Source organism: Clupea harengus, chromosome 24 (genome assembly GCF_900700415.2).
Source record: "Clupea harengus chromosome 24, Ch_v2.0.2, whole genome shotgun sequence".
NCBI lineage: Eukaryota > Metazoa > Chordata > Actinopteri > Clupeiformes > Clupeidae > Clupea > Clupea harengus.
This window is the reverse complement of record NC_045175.1, coordinates 6,847,345-6,869,844: the sequence shown is the minus strand read 5'-3', so window position 1 is coordinate 6,869,844 and position 22,500 is coordinate 6,847,345. Positions and strand designations below refer to the sequence as shown.

Sequence of the window (22,500 nt, the reverse complement as noted above, 5' to 3'; positions counted from 1 at the left end):
GAGAAGAGGCACGGCCGCCTGGAGGAGGCTCACAAGGCCCAGCAGTACTACTTCGACGCCGCAGAGGCCGAGGCCTGGATGAGCGAGCAGGAGCTGTACATGATGTCGGAGGAGAAGGCTAAGGTGTGTGTGTGTGTGTGTGTGTGGAGGGGGGGGGGGGGGCAGAGAGGCAGAAGGAGAGGTTGGAATGAGTGGACAGGAGCTAAACATGATGTCAGAGGAGAAGGCTAAGGTTTTCTGTGTGACAAGAAAGAGAAATGACAAAAAAGACAGTAGCCAGATAGGGAGATGAGGAGATATAATTGGGGGAGGAAGGGAGCGAGAGAGCAAGAGAGAAACTCCACTGCCTGGGTTAAAGTGATGTACTGTATATGACCATTCCCCGTCTTGGTCCGTGTGTGTGTGGAGAGGGAGGGAGGGAGCGAGAGAGCAAGAGAGAGACTGCGCTCCCTGGGTTAAAGTGATATATATGACCATTACCTGTCTTGTATATCACCCCTAAATCAATGGAGTAGTTATGCTCCAGTGGTGGTCTGGTCATAGATGGTGTGAAGTGGTGTAGTGTTGGGTGGTGTGGGTGTGAGCCTGTGTGTCCCGTCTGTGCCTCTCAGGACGAGCAGTGTTCGGTGGCCATGCTGAAGAAGCACCAGATTCTGGAGCAGGCGGTGGAGGACTACGCAGAGGCCGTCCACCAGCTGTCCAAGACCAGCAGGGGACTGACGGCAGCAGGACACCCAGAAAGGTGTGTGTGTGTGTGTGTGTGTGTGTGTGTGTGTGTGTGTGTGTGTGTGTGTGTGTGTGTGTGTGTGTGTGTGTGCCTGTGTGTGCCTGTGTGTGCGTGTCATATTTACTATCATCACTAGTGCCATCTTCACTTGGATTTTCACAAAAAATGTTGTGAAATCTATTTGTGTGTGTGTTTGTTTATTTGTTTGTGTGTGTGTGTGGGCGTGTATCAGTGATGGCATGAAGGTTTACGTTCACAGAGAAAGAGACTGGCAGAATGTGAATGTACTGCTGTCTTCCGTCTTCCTTTTAACCCTGTATCTCCTCTTCTTCCTCTTCTTCCTCTTTCTTTGCCCCACTTTCTCTCTTTCCTTTTCCTTATGCCTTCCTTTCCTTCCTTCCTCCCTCGTTCCTTTCTCCCCTAAGTGAGAGGATAGGTATGCGTCAGTCGCAGGTGGATAAGTTGTACGCGGGATTGAAAGACTTGTCAGAGGAAAGGAGGGGGAAGTTGGACGAGAGGTTCCGTTTGTTCCAGCTCAACCGTGAGGTGGACGATCTGGAGCAGTGGATCGCAGAGAGGGAGGTGGTGGCCGGGTCGCACGAGCTGGGACAGGACTATGAGCATGTGACGGTGAGGAGACTGTTCAACTTACAGACACACACACACACACATACACACACACACACACACACACACACACACACACACACACACACACACACACACACACACGCCTCACAGTTCAGTTCGCATACACACATACACACACCTCACAGTTGAGGTGGCACACACACAGGCACGCATGCCTCATATTTGCTTGACCTAATCAGACTATGAGTAGTCTGCTGCACACACACACACACACATTCACACAGGAGTACTTATAGTAAGTACTTAAATATTCATCATATTCATTTTTGTGCATGTATACGCACACACACACACACGCAGACACACACACACACAGTTTAAATAATTAAAGGACTGATTTGATTTATTGCTGGATCACTCACCTCCTTACTGCTCGTTAAGGAAATGAGTCTGAGCACTTACAGCCATTTAGAAAATTGAATCCAGTTCTGATTCATGAAGTTGCCATCAGTCAATAAGCTGTCCTTGAGGAGAAAGGACTCATGCTTGCACGCTAGCAGTTTTTCTAAGTTTTCATACTGGAGCTACAGTATATGCCAGAGAACAGTCTTGTGTGTGTGTGTGTGTGTGTGTGTGTGTGTGTGTGTGTGTGTGTTACTGAGTGCGAGATGTGCAGAACTGTTATGACTGATTTAAAAATGACTCATCATGCCATATTGTATTAGAGAGAGATAATGTTTGAGATATTATCACATAATGACATTTCTATTTCTTTCCTCCTCCACTCCCTTTTTCCATTTCTCTCATTCTTCCTCCTTCCTCTCATTCTGTCTGTTTTACCCACTCTCTCCTATTGCTCCGCTCTCTTCCTCCATCTGTGTTTCCTCAACGTGACCCGCTGTTCCTCTCCTCTCTCATCCTTTTCACTTTGCCTATCTATTCTCTTCTTCTTTCTCTCCGTCTTCGTCTTATTCTTTCTCCCCTCTTCATGTTTCTTCTCCTGCTTTTCCTCCCTCTCCATCCTCCCATTCTTTGCCCCCCCCCCCCCCCCACCACCACCCACAGATGTTGCAGGAGCGCTTCCGGGAGTTCGCCCGCGACACGGGCACCATCGGGCAGGAGCGCGTGGACAGCGTCAACCGCATGGCGGACGAGCTGATCAACGCGGGGCACACCGACGCCGCCACGGTGGCGGAGTGGAAGGACGGGCTGAACGAGGCGTGGGCGGACCTGCTGGAGCTGATCGACACGCGCACGCAGATCCTGGCCGCCTCGTACGAGCTGCACAAGTTCTACCACGACGCCAAGGAGATCCTGGGCCGCGTGCTGGACAAGCACAAGCGCCTGCCCGAGGAGCTGGGCCGCGACCAGAACACCGTGGACACGCTGCAGCGCATGCACACGGCCTTCGAGCACGACATCCAGGCCCTGGGCACGCAGGTATGAGCTTAACATACAGTACACACACACACACACACACACACACACACACACACACACACACACACACACACACACACATGTGAAGACATACACACACACAGACGTAAAGACATAGACAAACACACACACACACACACACACACACACACACATGTGAAGACATACACACACACACCCACATGTAAAGACATACACACACACAGACGTAAAGACATAGACACACACACACAAATGTCATTGGAGAACATGTGTGTGACATAAACTGTCTCCCCCCAACCCCTTCCCTTACCCAAACCTGGGTTTGTATCCAGTTCCTATTCTTACCCTAACCAGTGACTGTGGGAAGTCACCAACCAATAGCACGAGTGATTTAGTGTAACTAAAAACCTGCCTGTCTTACTATGTTTTGTCACCTTGAGCATCGTGAAGACAAGTTCTCTTCTCTCTCCCCGCCCGCAGGTGAAGCAGCTTCAGGAGGACGCGGCGCGTCTGCAGTCGGCCTACGCCGGCGACAAGGCCGACGACATCCAGCGGCGCGAGGGCGAGGTGCTGGAGGCGTGGCGGAGCCTTCTGGAAGCCTGTGACGGGCGGCGCGTGCGCCTGCTCGACACCGGCGACAAGTTCCGCTTCATAAGCATGGTGCGCGACCTCATGCTGTGGATGGAGGACGTCATCCGCCTCATCGAGGCCCAGGAGAAGCCCAGGTGAGGAAAGGGACAGGCAGGGGGACGGGGGACGGGGACGGGGGGTTGAGAGGAAAATGGATATGTGTGTGTTAGAATATGAGAGGTGATGTGTTTAGACCTTTGTGGTGCAGAATCAGGATTTGAACTTCTGTAAATTTGTGTGTGTGTGTGTGTGTTGCGTTTTGTGGAGCGGCTCCTGATTTAGCGGTTGTGTGTGTGTACATGAGTAGATGAATAACAAATATCCAGGCCTTTGGAAAATGAAGTCTGCATGACTGAAACAAAAGATTTGCTAAATCAATCCACTTTAAAAACACCACCCCATAGTGGATACATTATCAGTGGTGTAGAACTACATTACCCAGAAACCCCCTCAGCTCACTGTTACTCTCTCTCTCTTTCCTAGGGATGTCTCCTCTGTGGAGCTCCTGATGAACAACCACCAGGGCATCAAGGCCGAGATCGACGCCCGCAACGACAGCTTCACCGCCTGCATTGAGATGGGCAAGTCCCTGCTGGCACGAAAGCACTACGCATCAGAAGAGGTGGGTACCTGTGCCAGCCTGTGCACACAAGGGAGATGGCATACATCAACCCTTCTTATTTTGCCATGTCACAACTCCTACGAAAATACATTTCGAACAGAGTTTAATTTGAAGGTGTTTGTTTAGAAAAAATCTGCTGTTAGCACTTCCGACTAACATTTCAAAGTAATCAGACGTATTTGAGGGTTTTCCTCAATACAAAATTTCAGGCCTTTTAGGAAGAATTGCCACAATTGGTGCTGTTTGTCTGAGGGTAAACTATGCAGTTTGTTGTGTTCACACTGTGTTTGTCTGTTTTGCTAAACCCCACAGATTAAAGAAAAGTTGCTACAGTTGACAGACAAGAGGAAAGACATGATTGACAAATGGGAGGACAGATGGGAGTGGCTAAGACTGAGTAAGTAACCCTATTGGTCGATTCCATCAAACAGTACCTGGTACAGCGGAATGCTTTTATCCAATCCCAGAAGGCCTTTGATAGGTTCCTGTACATTAATGGGGTAGAGTGCTGTTAAAACCAAGGTCATGTTCTTTATTCATACCCACGAGCGCACATATTGATATAATGTATATCTACACTGTGCTGCCATATTGGATAATTTAGCATCTGCTAAATGTGTGAATCCAAATGGCTCGTAGTGCCTTGGGAAGAGGATTGGCACTGTAACCACTCCGTTGTTTTTTGTTCTCTCCCCGTCTGCCTAAAGCTTTGTCTCTTGTCATTGGTTCATGCATGAGGAGTCCCCCACTAACCCCGGTGTAACCCCTCAGCGTGTGATTGGCTCTCCAGTCTTACACTGGTGCTCACACTCTACCTTAAGTATTCTAAATTCCAATCTGGTCACAGTCGCAGATTTTTGGAACGTGCTTAAAGGGAGATAACCTCCCCTCTAACTTATTATTATTTTTTATTTTTTTTGGATGTCGTCGCTGTAAGTAAGTATAAATGTCGTGGTTGTTAGTGTCAAGTAGGAAACGAAACGCAAACTCAGACTACCAGCTTAAACATTCAGCCTCCAATCTCACCAGTTTGTCCTGTACTGTACTGCAGTAACTGTTGCCTGGATACCATCCATAGGAATCATCCATAGCTTTTCAGTATCATCATAGGTTATGCTATTGTTTTAACTATGTTTGTTTTAAGTTTGTTTGTTTTAACTATGTTTGAACTATGTTTTACTATGTACTGGCTCTGTGGCACTTTGCGATTCTTTTGAATGAAGAGTGCGCTACAAATAAAATGCATTATTATTATTATTATTATTATAGGTTATTGTTCAGGGTGTTTGAAAAGGTTTGAATCAACTACTTCCTTACATAGTAAAACCAAAAGTGCAGCTGCACTTCTTATGCCTGTAAAAAAGGAACCAAAAAGAACCTTATTACAAAACTGACACCCATGGTGAAAATTACTTTAGGCAGTTTCCCTACTTGTATGGGAAACCCATTTCTGATTCTGGTTTGGATTCTGATTCTGTTTTCTTTTGTCTCTCCTTCCCACCCCTTCCGACTGTGATCCCCCCCCCACCCCCAGTTTTGGAGGTGCACCAGTTCTCCCGTGACGCGGGGGTGGCTGAGGCCTGGCTGCTGGGCCAGGAGCCGTACCTTGGCGGTCGTGAGATGGGCCAGAGCGTGGACGACGTGGAGAAGCTCATCAAGCGCCACGAGGCCTTCGAGAAGTCTGCCGCCACCTGGGAGGAGCGCTTCTCCGCGCTCGAGAGACTGACGACGGTGGGTGGGGTTGAGGGGTGAGGGGGGGCGGGGTCATAGTTCATAGTTCATAGTTCATTGGTGGTGGTGGTTGGTGATGAGTTGGCTGAAATGCGTCACAAATTGCTGCATGGGAGACTATAGAGTCTCTTAGTTTTCGAAGTGTGTGTTTGTGTGTGTGGGGGGAAGGGGGGAAGGGGGGGCAGGAAGAGGATTGTATGTTGACTGTATGTGTGAGTCATAAGTAATATTTGTGAAGAGGATGTGTGTTTGCACGTGACAGTGTATGCCTGAGTGAGTGTGTATGTCCTTGCAAGCGTGTGGGTGTAAGAGCCTGCAGCATGCGTTTCAGTTCCTGCTCCCCTTTCCCACTCAAGGTGTGGTCGTCGCCATAGAAACAGAACTCACACGACCACACATCCTGTTCAAACTCCCACACACCACACTGGCTTCCTCGTTAGCTACCTGACCGGGCCGCTAACTCCATAGAGCCGCGGGCTGGGGGGTTTAGCGGTGTGCATATGGCCGTGAGGGTGTCAAAGACCCCCGCGTGTGTCTTTCGCTGTCGAGTGACCGTCGCTTGTTTCTCTGTCCTGCTGCAGCTGGAATTACTGGAAGTGAGAAGACAGCAAGAGGAGGAAGAGAGAAGGAGAAAACCCCCGACGCCCGAGCCAGTGGTTCAGGACGGAGAGACGCAGAGGTAGGTTCGAGAAAGAGAGAGAGAGAGAAGCCATTAGGCTTAGTGAGACGGTGGAAATGCACCTACTGTCCACTCAGATTCAGTCCCGGTAGTCTCAGATTGTTGCAAACTGTGGAACGGATACCTAATTGATAGTGTTTCTTACCTCTGCTCTAGTTTAACAGGCGTTCAGTGGCATAGCTAATCATCTGCTCTCTTTTTCTGTCTCTCTCTTTTCTCTCTTTCCTCTCTCTCTCTCTCTCTCTCTCTCCACAGGGAAGGAGAGCAAGTAACTCAGAACGGACTGCCATCGGATCAGGATTCACCAAGGGTTAGTTACCGTTCATGTGCTTACCCAAACTACTCTGCCCTGCAGGGCCTGTGTACTGGCCAGGATAAGCCCAGCCCAGAGGCAAAGCCTCCCACTGTGGCCGATACATAGACTGCACAGAAATGTTATACCTGTAGATGCCAAGTCACTTTTGTTTTTTTTTGTCTGGTGGCCAAGCACTGCAGTATATTACAGAGGACTTGTGTGGACTACATGTCCCACAATTCTTTGTGTTCTGAGGGGTTTGCATTTGTATAGTTTTGCATTATGTACAGTTTGTAGTGTGTTTGTGGTCATTTTGGTGGACTCTTTGTCCCACAATTCTCTGATTTGATATGATTGGGCTAAGTCTGCCAGACAGTTTCAGATGTTGTAAAGTTGAAGTTTGAATAGTAGAAATGTGAGGTCTGTTGTGTAAAATATTGAGGGCAGATTTGGTTAGTGTCAGATGTTGTGTTTGACCAAAGGCTGAAATCCTTCAGTATTTTCATTGAATAACCAGCACACGATTAATAATCAGTATCAGAGAGATATGTTTATAGAAATAATTTTAAGTAAAATGATGTGAAGTAGAACATCTGAAATGAAGACTTGGAGTTGGGAGTTTAGCAGTGCCCACGTGTGTGTCTGCAGTGAGCATGCCGAGTAGTAACACAAGCTGAACTAGGGAAACATATCCTCATTCTGAGCTCACGGACTTTCATTACAGCTTTTTGGCCTTGCAGGCACATAGCAATGACATGACATGGCATTAGTTCTGGTGTTATGGTTTCATTTATACCACTGGCATTGGAGAGAGTTTGGTAATAACATGTTGTCTCAGTTAATGTCACTTTGTCATTGATTTTGTTTAGTTTTTATATTTTTGTTTTTGTTTGTTGGCGAATCATTAATTTCACCAACCCAAGCCATTGCCTGCTGTTGTGATTTTAGCACCCACTCCCATTTCACTAACACAATAATAAATGTCTAAATCATCTAAGTCTTTGTTCCATGCACTAACTTGCATTTAAGAAAATGAACTCACGGTTTGTCTTTTGTGTCAAGTGTTTGTTTGTGTCCATTGTTTGTTGCCTGTGATGATTTGTTGATTGTTTGTAAATTAAGCAGGTACCTTTCAATCAATTAACTTAACAAAATCCCTCTTTGAGGCATTTGTAGACATAACAGTTCAATCTATCCTCTCCAGACTACAGACAGTAAGATAAACCTCTGTGTCTCCTTTTGGCTATTCTAAAATCCCTGAGGTAATTCTAGACTCTAGAATTCTAGAATTCTACACTCCCCGTGCCACAGTTCTAGATCTTTTGTAATGCTACACCAAGCAGCTCAGTGACTATGAATGCAAAATCAGAATTCAAAATGCAGTTGACGTCAGGAAACTCTTTGACTTTTAATGTAATGGTGGGTTTAGGGCTAGGATTAGGTCAAAGGGTGCTTCCATGTTAATTAGTCGTGAGATTATGTAGGCTATAGTGTCTATTTGGGTAGCAGTTGGCTTCTGTCCCATCTCCTCAATAGCCAAGGCTATGCTTGCCAAAGGCCTGAAAGGAGGAACTAAGTTCTGGATGGCCCCTTACGGTGATTATCGGGAGGGTAAAGTACCCAGTGTGGAGTGGAGTAAACTCTTGTGTGGTTCCCCTAAGACTTTTTCCAAAATCATCTGTTTTGATTTGTGTCTATGTGTGTGTCTTATGGTGGCTGGCTTTCTACATCTCTTCCTGTCTGGCTTATTCTTTCCGTGTTCTGAAGCAAGTGCTTGGAGTTCTATTTTGCTTTTATATAATTGCATGGATTGATCTCAGTTGTTTGGGGGTGCTATTTGTTTAGCCAGCTACAAGGATGGTCAAAAACATAAAAACATACTTTTGCTGTGTTTTTACATCATATTTTGATTAAGATTTGAAGGGGACCACTTTAAGTTGGGAACAGATTTAACATTTGAAGGATTTGGCATTTGGCTGCTCCTGTACCTGACAGACATGTCAAACACAGCATAAGTATCCTTACTTCCACACTCATGACCTTTTATGATGTCATGACCTTTTATTTTTATGTCAGTGTTAAGATTATTTACATAGAAAACCACTGCATACAAACAGTGTCTAGCTTGTGTGAATATGAGTGATCTTTATGCTTTCAACAGTTTGTGTCAACAAGAGATTAACACCGATATTTCCATTCTATCTCTTTCTCTCTTTCACTCTTCATCCCTCCCATCTCTTGTCTGTTATGTATCCCTCTATCACTCTCTCCTTCCTTTTCTCCTCCACCCTCTCTATCTCTCCTTCTCTACCTCCCTCCTGCTCTCCTCTCCTCTCCTCTCCTCTCCTCCTCTCCTCTCTTTTGCTCCGGCAGGACGGAGTGGACGGAGGAGAGATAGTGAACGGCGTGGCTGAGCGGAGCTCCAAGGAGCCCAGTCCCCTCCCGTCGCCCACCTCTGGCAGGCGGGGCAAGGGCAGCCAGGCCTCCACCCTGCCGGCTAAAGGCCAGGACTCGCCCGCCGCCCAGCTGGAGGGCTTCCTGCACCGCAAGCATGAGTGGGAAGGCCAGAACAAGAAGGCCTCCAACAGGTACGGCGGCTCATTAGCACAGCTAGTTGAAGGGACCAGGATTTAAGATTTACAGTTAATAAGTATATGCTATAGTCAATGTGTCTCATTACTAATAGTGAAGAAAATCACATTAAGTGTTTCTAGAAGCTTCTACATAGTGTTTCGAGTAGTTTCTAGCTTGTACAAATTGTTTCTAGGAGTATTGAAAGTGTGGTTGCAGTACACCAGGGAGAATTGTATTACTAAGGAATTTAAGTAGCTTATGTTTAGTTGACTGTTATTATTTTTAGATTTGAAACCAAGATGCAGTCTGCAGTCTTTTATCTTGTTGGTATTGCTTGAGTGAAAAGCTATACAGCTACCCTGGTGGTGGGTGGGTTCATCCTCAAACAAATCAGTGAATCATTTTACAAGGTTAAACCCATGGGATTGCAGATGTATTGTTTTTTATCGGTTGGAAGGAAAGCAATACAGCCACAGCAGGTCTTTATGCACACTGCTGCTCAGCTGTAGTCGGGTCTTGGAAGGGAATCCTTTTTAACGTTTACATTATACTAGATTGGTTTATAATATTACCATGCTCCCTAGAGCACAATATTATAATATCATAACCCCCCCCCCTTGTCCCTAATAGACTTAAAGCCTCCAATTACAAAAGATGGGATGTACACCTCATAGGAATAACACGTTTAAATGAAGGCTAGTTGTTTGTCAATGTCAGGATTTCTGAGCCGTGAATCTGATTTCCGCTTCGCCTCATCCTTGTCTCTCCGTGCCTCAGGTCTTGGCATAACGTGTACTGCGTGATCAACAACCAGGAGATGGGCTTCTACAAGGACAACAAGAATGCAGGCCAGGGCATCCCATACCACAACGAGATCCCCGTCAGCCTGAGGGAGGCAGTGTGCGAGGTGGCCACCGACTACAAGAAGAAGAAGCACGTCTTCAAACTCAAGTAAGCCCAGACACACTGGCCACGCTAGGCTAACTAAAGGATGTCCTTCTGGTATGCTCTTTATGAGGTTGCTAAAGATCTGACACTTTCTGACAATCATAGACAGGCATAGGTTATCAAGGATGTCCAGATCTGAGAGGTTAAGGTAACTTTTTGATGTGCCTCAGGTTTTGTGAAGCTCTTAAACTTAGATTCACTTAGGTTTGCTTAGTCAAATATGTACGGTGTTGAACGTCTCTGTGGAATGCTTAGTAAAGGTTAGAGTTCTCCTAACAGAAAGCTCTCCTCTCTTGTTTGCAGGGTTACGGATGGTAACGAGTATCTCTTCCAAGCCAAAGACGATGTAAGTCACTGTCCTTCTACCTCTAACTCCTCTTTTTTTCATTGCGTCACACTTGGACTGAAATAGAACATACCAGAAAAATGGCAGCTGACACACAGGCTTGGGTTTGGCCCTCATACGGCATACCAGGGCTAGGTCCCCTGCAGATGCTACCTCTGCACACGTATCACTTGCAGATTTCCTTAAATGTGGTTACAACACACAAACAAATACTGAATAAATAAACAGCAAGCAAAGATATTAATCAATAAATGGAAAATACATCAATACGACCCCTCTGTCATTGATAAAATCCTGACTGCACAGCCACTCTGCCAGCTGCCAGTGGCTTATCACTCACTAGCTACTCCACTGCACCCCCTTGTGGCCGCAACCTGCAGTGCAGCCTCTCGGCCCCAGTCAGACATGACCTCACACTTCTGCAATGCAGACTCATAAATCTGCCCCTGGTTTCGCTGAGTGGGCCTCCGAGGGCAGCCCCTCGCTAGCCTCTCCCGTCCAGCGGCCAGATGGAACACAGCGGACCTAATTAATTAGCCCCGCCATAGCGGGGGTGGAGGAGGGAGAGATCACTCACTGGGAAATGTATTTCATTTCCCCGCCCCTCAGTATACACCTCCTCTGCACCTGACAACTACTACAGTCTAGAGAGAACCCTGAATCTATGGCATAGATGTGTAAGCACTGAGCACTGGGGAGCGGATGGCGCTGCTGGGTGTGACACTGCTGGTCTGCGCTGGTCAAGTGTTTTAATCATGGTCAGGGTCGCTGGTGTGGACTTATTCGGCAGTCCACCGTGTTTAGCGTGGGCTCCTTCTCAAGTTACCATCAGAGCAGAGGGTGAAATCCATTCCGAGTATTCCATTCGATTCAATACAATTGTATTCATATAGCGCCAATAACAATTGAAATAGTCTCGACGTGCTTTACCCAGAGTCTGAACCCCCTAGACTCTAGGGCCTAGAGAGTAAGCACTAAGGTGACTGGGGCAAGGACACACTTTCTTTTTAACAGGAAGAAACCTTGAGCAGAACCTCAGCTCAAAGGGGGGAGTGGTGGAAAATCATAGCACAGTGTTTTAAGTTCACTCTTTCTCTGTGAGTCCCTGTGAGTCCTTCTTGACCTTTGACCTTTCTCTCGTAGGAGGAGATGAACACATGGATCCAGGCCATCCAGATTGCCAACATGGGCTCCGCCTCCTCCGAGACCAAGTCGGAGCTCACGCCCAGCAACCAGAGCACCCCGGCATCCAGCCGCGCTCACACACTGCCGGCGACCGTAACCCTGACAACGGAGTCGAGCCCGGGCAAGCGAGAAAAAGACAAGGAGAAGGACAAAGAAAAACGCTTCAGCCTCTTCAGCAAGAAGAAACAGTAGAGACTGTCTATCTCTCTCTCTCTCTCTTTATCTTTCTCTCTTTCTCTCTGCCTCTTCTTTCTTGGTCTCTGACTTTTCTTCTCCAGTCAAAACAGACATTCTAATCCTCCCCCCTCCCCCCTACCCCACTCTTCCACACACACACACACACTCCTTTCCCCTATTCCCCTCTCCTCTTTTTTCAATTCGTTTTTTTTCTTGATTTCGTTTGTTCTTTTTCTAATGCTTGTGTGTGTCCACAGCAGTGATGTCCCAGCATGCAAGCTCGAGAACCAATACACCACTCTCTGTGCCTAAGGGTTTCCAAAATTGGATTCAAAATCTGCTCACAACAACAAATAAACACAAACAAACAAACAAAAAACAGGAAACAAGTAAACAAATAAAAATGTGAAGGAGAAATAAAATGAAGTGAAGAAACAACAAAACAAAAACATTTGAGCTGTTGGGAGTGAGGTGTTTTGGGAACCCCCCCATCTTTACGACAAATGTTTTAAGGACCAGATTGTTTTTTTTATTTGTATTACTGTTAGTATTATTATCTTGAATTTCAATGTTATTTTTTTGATCAATTTTATTGATACCTTTTTTTTCCTTTTCTTTTTTGTAATTGTCTATCACCAAAGGGGTCTTGATGTTTTTAACATTTCCTCAATTTTGTGAGGCTGTCTCAGCAGAGGTGGTTGGCGTTCTCTAATCGCTCTTGAAGAAACAGACTGGTATTCTATAGAAGTCTGTAGAATTCTATACACCTGATTCCTTGAGAGCAGCAGGAATGCTATTCACAAATTCCAGTCAAAGCAGGCCCAAAGCTCAGTTTCCATTTTACAAGTAGAGCTACTATGAATTCTTCACAAATAGTCTTTCAGCTAGTCACTCTAAGCAGAGATTAAACATAGCAGATTATCACTGATTAGAACAAAGTTTCAATTCACAATTCGCTCCAATTCAGAGGCATAATCTCGGTTCAGGTTGTGAAAGGTGGCAAGACTTATTTGACATGATCTCAGTCTGTCCAGAATGTTCAATAGAGGGAACTTGTAACCCTACTAATTTTTTAAATATATATATATATTACATTTAAATTTTTCCTTTTTGCTTTTCCCATATTGTTTATATGTTTGTTGACTGTCATTCCTCTTAAGTTGCATCATAATATATGTTTCAAATAAGCCTAGTACAGAGTATAAAAAAGCTAGCTGTATTATAAACACTTTAAAAAAAAAGCATCGCTGTTAGTTGGGTGGGTGGGGAGAAAAGCATTTACTGGGAATTAAAAATGTAATAATACTTCAAAAGAAACAAAAAAGTGGGGAGAAATAAAACTTAAAAAATACGGTTGCTTGCTTGTCGGCTTCAGCACTGTGCATTCATTTTTTTATTTGTATTTTTTTTTTTGCTACATTATTCTGCTCTTTTAATACATAGTGTGCATTTCTTCCGTCACTGTATCTATTGTACTGAGAAAAAAAAAATGAATGAATTTTCATCTTTACTGCACAATCAGAAAACTAATAAAAAATAAACAAATAAACAAATAAACAAATAAATAAAAGACATAATAGGAATGGTCTCCTTTGCAAAACGTCCAGGGCCACTGGGTGTGTGTATGTATACCACTGGGTGTGTGTATGTATACTCTGGCCCTGGACCTTTCAGATGTATGAAACTGCACCTGTACACCTCTACCCCCCTCTTTCTCTGGTAAATATGTGCGATGTCATTAAAATGCTTTTAAACATTACAATCAATCAAATGTGTCTGTTTTCATTATTCTCTGTGAGTGTGTGTGTGTGTGTTTCTGTATGAGTGTGTGTGTGCGTGTAGGAACATACTGTCAAGTCTAATTTCTTTTCAAGTCCCTGACAAAGAGCACTGGGAGAAAGCTAAGCAACTTTAATAAAACTGAAATTAAATCAGCAATTTACTCATTTTATTTAAGTTTTGTTAAAGTTGCAACATTTCATGATTATTAAATATGTGCTCACGAAAAGAAAATAATGAATACATAAATGATCTCCCCTGTGGAAATAACAAAAATAAGCAAAAGCTAACACTAACGCAGGCAGAAGGGTCTGAGTCTGGTGGGCTGATGGGTCCGTGTATCCCCAGCGGTATAAAAAAGCCTAATATGGCTGATTTCATTACACAGTCCGGCCTTAATCTGATTAAAGTGGAGCAACCAGACTGGTGAACCGAGAATGGGCCACTTAAAGGGATTAAACACATTGGTGATGCTGTGTGTCCCTGTGTCTCTCCAATGGTGTGTGTGTCTCTCCAATGGTGTGTGTGTCCCTGTGTCTCTCCAATGGTGTGTGTGTCTGTGTGTCTCTCCAATGCTGTGTGTGTCCGTGTGTCTCTCCAATGCTGTGTGTGTCCGTGTGTCTCTCCAATGGTGTGTGTGTCCGTGTGTCTCTCCAATGCTGTGTGTGTCTCTCCAATGGTGTGTGTGTCCGTGTGTCTCTCCAATGGTGTGTGTGTCTGTGTGTCTCTCCAATGGTGTGTGTGTCTCTCCAATGCTGTGTGTGTCTCTCCAATGGTGTGTGTGTCCGTGTGTCTCTCCAATGGTGTGTGTGTCTCTCCAATGCTGTGTGTGTCTCTCCAATGGTGTGTGTGTCTCTCCAATGGTGTGTGTGTCCGTGTGTCTCTCCAATGGTGTGTGTGTCTGTGTGTCTCTCCAATGCTGTGTGTGTCCGTGTGTCTCTCCAATGGTGTGTGTGTCCGTGTGTCTCTCCAATGCTGTGTGTGTCTCTCCAATGGTGTGTGTGTCCGTGTGTCTCTCCAATGGTGTGTGTGTCTCTCCAATGCTGTGTGTGTCTCTCCAATGGTGTGTGTGTCCGTGTGTCTCTCCAATGGTGTGTGTGTCTCTCCAATGCTGTGTGTGTCTCTCCAATGGTGTGTGTGTCCGTGTGTCTCTCCAATGGTGTGTGTGTCTGTGTGTCTCTCCAATGCTGTGTGTGTCCGTGTGTCTCTCCAATGGTGTGTGTGTCCGTGTGTCTCTCCAATGCTGTGTGTGTCTCTCCAATGGTGTGTGTGTCCGTGTGTCTCTCCAATGGTGTGTGTGTCTCTCCAATGCTGTGTGTGTTGGAACATCCCCTGCACCACTGGTGCTGTGAAAGGTCCAAGAGGGGTGCTACTCTTAGAGACAGGTTGTGTCTTAGACCTATATGTGGACATAGCCTTCTCAGATAAACTGACAAACGGTATCAGCCTATACCTGCACATTTCAGCAGGCTAGGGTACATATGTGAATTGGTGGTGGTTGGTGAGTTTGGCAGCCTTGGGCATGTTCACAGACTAACAATGTAGTTAAGTGTGTGTGTTTGTATATGGCTTTGTCTCTGCTGTAGTCATGGTGTCCAGCCACACCCCCCGAGACCTAATGCAATTAAACCAAGTATGGATGCAATACTGCTGCAAACACAGACCTGTGGAGTTATGAAGTCATAAATCTGCCTCCCTGAAGAGCTGCAAAGAATTGTATGTAACTACCAATTTGAGAGGAGGGAGAGATAGACTAAATGAGTGTGAGTATACAGAAGATAACGAGAGAGAGAGAGAGAGAGAGAAAGGGTGAAATGCCTGGAATAAAACATTCCAAATGCGTGGACTGATTCCAGCTGGAGTTCCCGACCCACTGCGCTTCAGTCGGCCGAGCGTGGCGAACAGAGGGGTTGATGGGAAGGAAGTGATGGGGCGGCGCACAAGCAGCCAGCTGATGTGGGGAGGGGTGGGGGTTGGGGGGGGGGGGGGGGGGTTGTAACCCAAGCCAGCGCTGAGAGGGGGAGGAGACTGCTGGTGGAGAGGTCGTCGACCCCTGCACATTTAATCCCCCCACCCCAAGGTTCCCTTATTGTGACATCACAATAGGAAAGCCCTGCATCTCTGGAACACTGGGGCAGGACTGGAGGCTGACCCAGGTGTGCTTTTGTAGTGGGTGGGGAGTTAGGTGGTGGTGGTGGGGTTGGAAGTTGGGGGTTGGGGTTGGGGTTGGGGCTTACTTCCTCAGGGGGGATGGATGCACGGGTTAATCTGACACATATGGTGCTTCCATATGGTGCCAGGAGTACCAGTAGGGGAACCTGCAAAAGCCAACCTGCAAGCTCCCACTGGATTCAAACAGACATAGAACAAATGAACATAGACATGCACATACACACTGAAACATGCTGCACCCACAGGCACAGTGTGGTAGGCATGCACAGGCAGTACCACATGATGTACATGATGTAGAGCTGCATGTACATGTCTTAGCCCTGACATTGATTATTCACCTTCAAACCCATTAAGCTAAATGTCTCCACCACACACACACACACACACACACACACACACACACACACACACACACACACACACACACACACACACACACACACACACACACACACACTCACACACACATGCACACAAACACACACACACACACACACACACACACACACATTTTATTCTCATGCACTCACTAATATCTGCAAAATGGATTGATAACTTACGAAAGCACACAGGGGCACAGGATGAATAGGATAAAGTCTGTGTGATTTAGCTCCCAGTCTGTGAATCATTAGTTCTAGTCACGCAGTGTGACTACTGTATTCACTGTTCAAGGTCAGTATTCTGTTAAGGTTCTACAACCTTTAGACTATACAGAGCTTTAAACTGGATGAAAAAGTAGAATTAGTCTATTCATTTTGAAAAGCCAAGCTGCAAGCTGCCAAGGCCACTGATGCAAGCATTAGGAACAGACATCCTAGTGTCCCCAGTCACTGCAGCATGCTTAAGGAACCCAAAATAACCCTGTTAACCCTAGGTGTAATATGTTACATATTGAAAAATGGTAAACTAACATAATAATTACAAACTAAAAGAATAGTATATATCAGATGTAACAGTACACCAGTGGACATGAACTATGATGATGTGAATCCTGGGTATGAAGCAGTTATGTAGATAAAATACCTGAGTAAGTAAGTATTCCTTTTTGTTATAGTACATTCTGTTATGCTTTAAATCATATCAACTTTGAAATTTGAAACTCAATAAATACCATAAAGTATCTGGATATTGTTTACAGTTCTCTTGGTATAATTGAAATAATTATCTCATAGCTGTCTGCGTGTGTGCAGTGGTAGCTGTCACTATACTATGACAGACATACCCCTTTTTGACTAGTCTCAAAAATGTTTTTAAATAAATGTAAGATACATCTCTTTCGTCTTTATTTGTCATTGTCTTGAATAACGACAGACATATCTGTGTTACATCAAGTGGTGTTTGACCAGCGGCTGTAGCCTGTAGTAATTCCCGATATTCTTTTACTCACGTTCCATCTACCACACGTATTCAGTACCAAGGACAGCGCAAACGCATTGTTCGACGGTTCTTGTAGTTTTACGACGAGGGGGTTCCCGAAATAATGGCTTTAATGGCGCTGTGTAAACTACCAGTACCGTGAGCCTCTGTCATCTTTACGGGTTTTTACGTATCAGCACATTCGGATACAAACCACAAGGCGTCGTGGTAACCAAACAGAATAGGAAACTAAAAACCAGAGCCTCTATTCTTGAAAGGTTTACGCAAACATAGCTGCCAAGACAGTGTGAAAATTCCAAGCATTACGTCCAAAACGTTTCCTGGGATAATCCACGGAAAACGATTCCCTGTCTTTTATCGCTTTGGAACGAGTGCTATTTTAACACGTAGGGACCGGTGGCCGCCGGTTTTTCTGCTCCTGGTCACGTAGACAGCAATGGATCGTTATATTTGGTTCGGACCCAGATAACGGTGGCGTTAACGGACAGGCGATAGTGTTCAGGGGTGCTCGGTGTGCGAGCACCGATGGAAAATCGCCCTTGTCAGAACTGCCATACGGAGGGATTCATTGAAAAATCCACACAGACTGATATCAGCTCACGGATCCGTATGAGGGTATGAATCGTTCACTCTATTTTTCCCATCACATCACTGACCTCGACCACGGAGTCGCCCTTTGGTAAGGTGACTAACACTTGCCTCGCCATATATTGCATCTAATAGCGGAGCTTTGCGGAGGAGTAGGCTATATTAGTGTAATCAGGATGTATTAGGCAGTAGTAGTAAAGACAGTTGCTGAGAGCATCCACTATAGGAAGGTTTACGCTGCGTCTTAAAGCGTACCCTACACGAGGAGTTGTAGCCCACTGTCCACTTCCGGCGAAAGGGCAAATGTATGTCTATGTTTGGCTATACATTAATATTGCCTTCCCTTTAAAAAAAAAAGGATCTATTATATTCATTGGTCTTCGTTTACCTGTGTACTCGAGTTGACAAATGTGATAAGATCTATTCTCAGCATCATTGGAATAGCAACAGTGATTCAGGCAATGTGGCACTTCAAGATGGACTAAATTTGCTGTGTGTCTAACAAAATGTCAAATGAGGTGTTTCACTGACGAACCCACGCCGACCTCTGAGGGGATTTTGCGGACACCTAAGGATATCGCTCGGTCATCATCTGTCGGCCGGGGGAGCTTCCGCTAGAAGAGGAATTCCCTCCTCGCCAACCCTACACTGCCGCTGTCCGGTCCTGCCCAGAGCTGATGGACTCCGCCGAGCACGGATCGGCGATAGTCTCTTAATGCCTTTGCAGCAACTGAACCGTGGGATAGTTCAATAAAATACCGTTGGCTTGTCACGCTTAAAAAAGCATGACGGACAAGACTGCTCCTCGCTGCCAGCTACGCTTGGAATGGATCCATGGATACCGGGGGCACCAGTGCCGCAACAACCTGTACTACACGGCAGGCAAGGAGATGGTCTACTTCGTGGCTGGTGTCGGTGTGGTCTTCAACACCAGGGAACACACACAGAAGTTCTATCTGGGACACAACGATGACATAATCAGGTAGGAAATCTAACTCACAAACATAGACATGGGGTTCTCTGGTGACCCTACACAGTGTAGGCAAAGATAGCGAAGTAATTCATGTAGTCCCCCCATCATAAACGATGTGGTGTGGTCTTGCGGTCTTCTACCTGTCACGGAGGTAAATGCTTTTAGAATTAACCAAACAGTTAGTAAATGTTTCAGCGGTCCGTTGGTTAAGCTCTTTTGAGGGTTTACAACTTCTTGGGAGCAAGAGTGACATTGCACAGCAGCGGATGAACGCAGAAACAGTGTGACATTTATTTGGGCAGTCAGTGGCACGCACAGAAGCCTTCAGCCCGTCACGCTCTTTCTGGCTGGCTTGGACAGCCGTCTCTGCTTCAAGAGATTGAGTAGACTGCATTAGCTGAATCCATTGCAACAGCCATGTGCCATATCACAGTTACTATGCTAATCTCACAGTTACGATGCTAGTTCTCTGATTCTTTGGTTATCCTGAGGTTCCACATAGCTGACAGGTGTTCTGTCTGTTAAAGTTCATTGTGTATTATTGCTTGACTTTTAAGTTCTATAATGTAGAGGCGAAGAATGGTGTGTAATAGGCTATACAAATCGCACTGATTTGACTTTTGATAAGGGGCTCTGTATGGAACCCTTTGGCTATCAGCAGAACTATCAGCTTATCAGTGAAGATCCCTGGAAGATCAGCCTTGGCCTTACTGTTCAATGTAGGCTATAACCAATATAATGCAAGACTCACTGAGAGCCTATTTCTCCTAAAGGATCCCTTCCCTGGCTGTAAAGAGCCCTAAGGGGAACTGTCCAGGGTTCTTCATGTATGAAAATGTTCCAGGCCAAGGACCCCCACCCCCCCAAAACTTCACCTTTCAATGAAAAAAAAAATCTTAGTGCAGTTATTTTTAACAGGCGAGAGCACATATCTTTGAGCAGAATTTCTGTATGTTATGAAACATGGCGTTTGTGAGAGCTGCCAGCATTCACATGAACAGATGCAGTGTGGTGTGAACATCTTCTAGGCCTACAGTACACATTTCTTTTCCTTTTTCCCCCCATAACATGCCATGGCATGTGTCCTTAAGGTCTGCGATGGACTGATAAGATAACAAACAAGAGAAATGCTTAAGTCACCATGACAGAACCCAGTCCCCTCTCCAATACACCCTGAAGCTGAACAGCAGAGTGTGCTGAGAAAACTAGCGATTAATCGCCCTCTCTTTCTCTCCTTCCCTCCTTCCCTCTCTTTCTCTCTCTCCCCCCTTCTCTCTCACCACATGGTCTCTTGATTCTGATTTCTCACTCTCTCGCTCTCTCACTCACACACACACATTCACACACAATACAGGACTACACTATAAGCATGTTCTTTACACACGCACACACACACACAACACACACACACACACACACACACACACACACACACACACACACACACACAGGCACATACAGACACAGAGAGAGAGAGAGAGAGAGACACACACACACACACACACACACACACACACACACACAAACACACACACAAGCACACAGACACAGAGAGAGAGAGAGAGAGAGAGAGAGAGAGACACACACACACACACACACACACACACACACACACACACACACACACAAAGACACACCTACACACAGTTATGCTTTAAATATTTATGAATGGGACATTATCACTTGTGTGTTTGGCTCACAGTGCACCCGTAGGCTAGGAGCGGCCTACTCCGGTTGCTAGTTTTAAATGCACTGTCATCTGCTCGACTGAAAGAGAAGCAAAGCTAATTATTTTCACAAATATGTGCGTTGATCATGGTCCTGGAGTACCTGCAGGTATTCAAATAACCTCTTAACGTCTTGCGTGTATTTACATTGCAACCAATTTGAATACAACAGCATTTTTTTTTCATAGTATTTTTTTGAGTCATCTAATTAGGAATTGTTTAAAAATGTTACAGTGTAACACTAATTTATCTAGCTTGATGTTCCCTGAAGGATGTATGGCTATTCTTGTCTCTTGGTTGCTCTTCTCCTCTCTCTCTCTCTCTCTCTCTCTCTCTCTCTCTCTCTCTCTCTCTCTCTCTCTCTTTATCTATGTCTCTCTCTCTCTTGTGGGTTGCAACAATTATTGTGCTCGGACTATGTTCCTCTGCCGTTCCATGTGGGTCAACATGCACAGCAGAACTGTCCGGTCTGATTATGCTGAAGTCATCAAGCTGTTCCCACACAAGTGGGGCAGATAGGGGGTAGGATCTTTCCCTCCCTCTCCCTCTCCCTCTCTCTTCCTTTCCCTCTCTCTCTCTCTCTCTCTCTCTTTCCCTCTCTCTCTCTCTTTTCATCTCTCCCTGGGTCCCCTCTCCTTCTCTCTCTCTCTCTCTCTCTCTCTCCCTTGGTCCCCTCTCCTTCTCTCTCTCTCTCTCTCCCTCTCCCTGGGTCCCCTCTCCTTCTCTCTCTCTCTCTCTCCCTTGGTCCCCTCTCCTTCTCTCTCTCTCTCTCTCCCTCTCCCTTGGTCCCCTCTCCTTCTCTCTCTCTCTCTCTCCCTTGGTTCCCTCTCCTCCTCTCTCTCTCTCTCTCCCTTGGTCCCCTTTCCTTCTCTCTCTCTCCCTCTCTCTCCCTTGGTCCCCTCTCCTTCTCTCTCTCTCTCTCTCCCTGGGTCCCCTCTCCTTCTCTCTCTCTCTCTCTCTCCCTTGGTTCCCTCTCCTCCTCTCTCTCTCTCTCTCCCTTGGTCCCCTTTCCTTCTCTCTCTCTCCCTCTCTCTCCCTTGGTCCCCTCTCCTTCTCTCTCTCTCTCTCTCTCCCTGGGTCCCCTCTCCTTCTCTCTCTCTCTCTCTCTCTCTCCCTTGGTCCCCTCTCCTTCTCTCTCTCTCTCTCTCTCTCTCTCTCTCTCTCCCTTGGTCCCCTCTCCTTCTCTCTCTCTCTCTCTCTCTCTTGGTCCCCTCTCCCTCTCTCTCACTGTCTGTCATGGGTGGCTGGCGATACCTTGTGGCACTGGTCCTCAGCAGGAGGTTAATGAGAGGTCAGATACTCCTCCAGCTCAGAGTCAGGGAGCGGCCGCAGTGTAAACCATCCAGTGCAGTCAGTCGTGTGTATCTCAGCAGCAACGCCATGTCAGAACATGGTACAGCGTTGTCAGCCCTTAGAGAAAAAAACATACCCTTAGAGAAAGAAAATACCCTTAGAGAGCAAACCTACTCTTAGAGAACCAATGGGGCCGGTGGCTTAAGTGGTAGGGCAAGGAGATCACACCTCCAAGATAATGGGTGTGATGCCCAGGGAACGCACATACTGATAAAAATATATATGCATAATAAGCTCTGTTCTCTCATAACCAGTGTGCTCCATTAGCTCTCTCTCCCTCTCAAAACCGTTCTGGTTTACGCTCTCTCTCTCTCTCTCTCAAAACCGTTCTGGTTTACACTCTCTCTCTCTTTTTCTCTAATAGCCTATGTAATAATCCGTTATTTCATAAGTTCCGTTTGCTCTCTCTCTCAAAACCGTTCTGGTTTTCTCTCTCTCTCTCTCTCTTTCTTTCTCTTTCTCTCTCTCTCTCTCTCTCTCTCTCTCTCTCTCCTCTCTCTCTCTCTCATAGCCATAACCTGCAGAGCAATGTTGAAGGCAATAGTTAGCTTTCATTTTACTGTGGATTACTGTAAGACTTTTCACAAACAGCTGAACGCACCCA

At 45.9% G+C, this 22,500-nt stretch overlaps 2 protein-coding genes across 3 annotated transcripts in view; both read left to right on the top strand.

Annotated features, from left to right (window-relative positions):
• sptbn1 (spectrin, beta, non-erythrocytic 1) overlaps positions 1 to 13,693 on the top strand; it is a 97,929-nt gene extending 84,236 nt beyond the window's left edge. For both annotated transcript variants that reach the window (XM_031562222.2, XM_031562223.2), the window contains 14 exons: positions 1 to 123; positions 612 to 742; positions 1,153 to 1,357; positions 2,384 to 2,758; positions 3,221 to 3,465; positions 3,854 to 3,992; positions 4,305 to 4,389; positions 5,527 to 5,723; positions 6,305 to 6,402; positions 6,658 to 6,712; positions 9,071 to 9,285; positions 10,049 to 10,222; positions 10,523 to 10,565; positions 11,709 to 13,693. The exon at positions 1 to 123 is cut by the window's left edge and continues 156 nt beyond it. In XM_031562222.2, the coding sequence (XP_031418082.1) occupies positions 1 to 123; positions 612 to 742; positions 1,153 to 1,357; positions 2,384 to 2,758; positions 3,221 to 3,465; positions 3,854 to 3,992; positions 4,305 to 4,389; positions 5,527 to 5,723; positions 6,305 to 6,402; positions 6,658 to 6,712; positions 9,071 to 9,285; positions 10,049 to 10,222; positions 10,523 to 10,565; positions 11,709 to 11,942 (2,319 nt within the window). In that variant the 3' untranslated portion in view covers positions 11,943 to 13,693. The remainder of the gene's footprint in view (positions 124 to 611; positions 743 to 1,152; positions 1,358 to 2,383; positions 2,759 to 3,220; positions 3,466 to 3,853; positions 3,993 to 4,304; positions 4,390 to 5,526; positions 5,724 to 6,304; positions 6,403 to 6,657; positions 6,713 to 9,070; positions 9,286 to 10,048; positions 10,223 to 10,522; positions 10,566 to 11,708) is intronic.
• A 3,715-nt stretch (positions 13,694 to 17,408) lies between these two features.
• LOC105896826 (echinoderm microtubule-associated protein-like 6) overlaps positions 17,409 to 22,500 on the top strand; it is a 122,469-nt gene continuing 117,377 nt past the window's right edge. Inside the window, exon 1 of the mRNA XM_031562298.2 lies at positions 17,409 to 18,825. Coding sequence (XP_031418158.1) covers positions 18,629 to 18,825 — 197 coding nt within the window. The 5' untranslated portion in view covers positions 17,409 to 18,628. The remainder of the gene's footprint in view (positions 18,826 to 22,500) is intronic.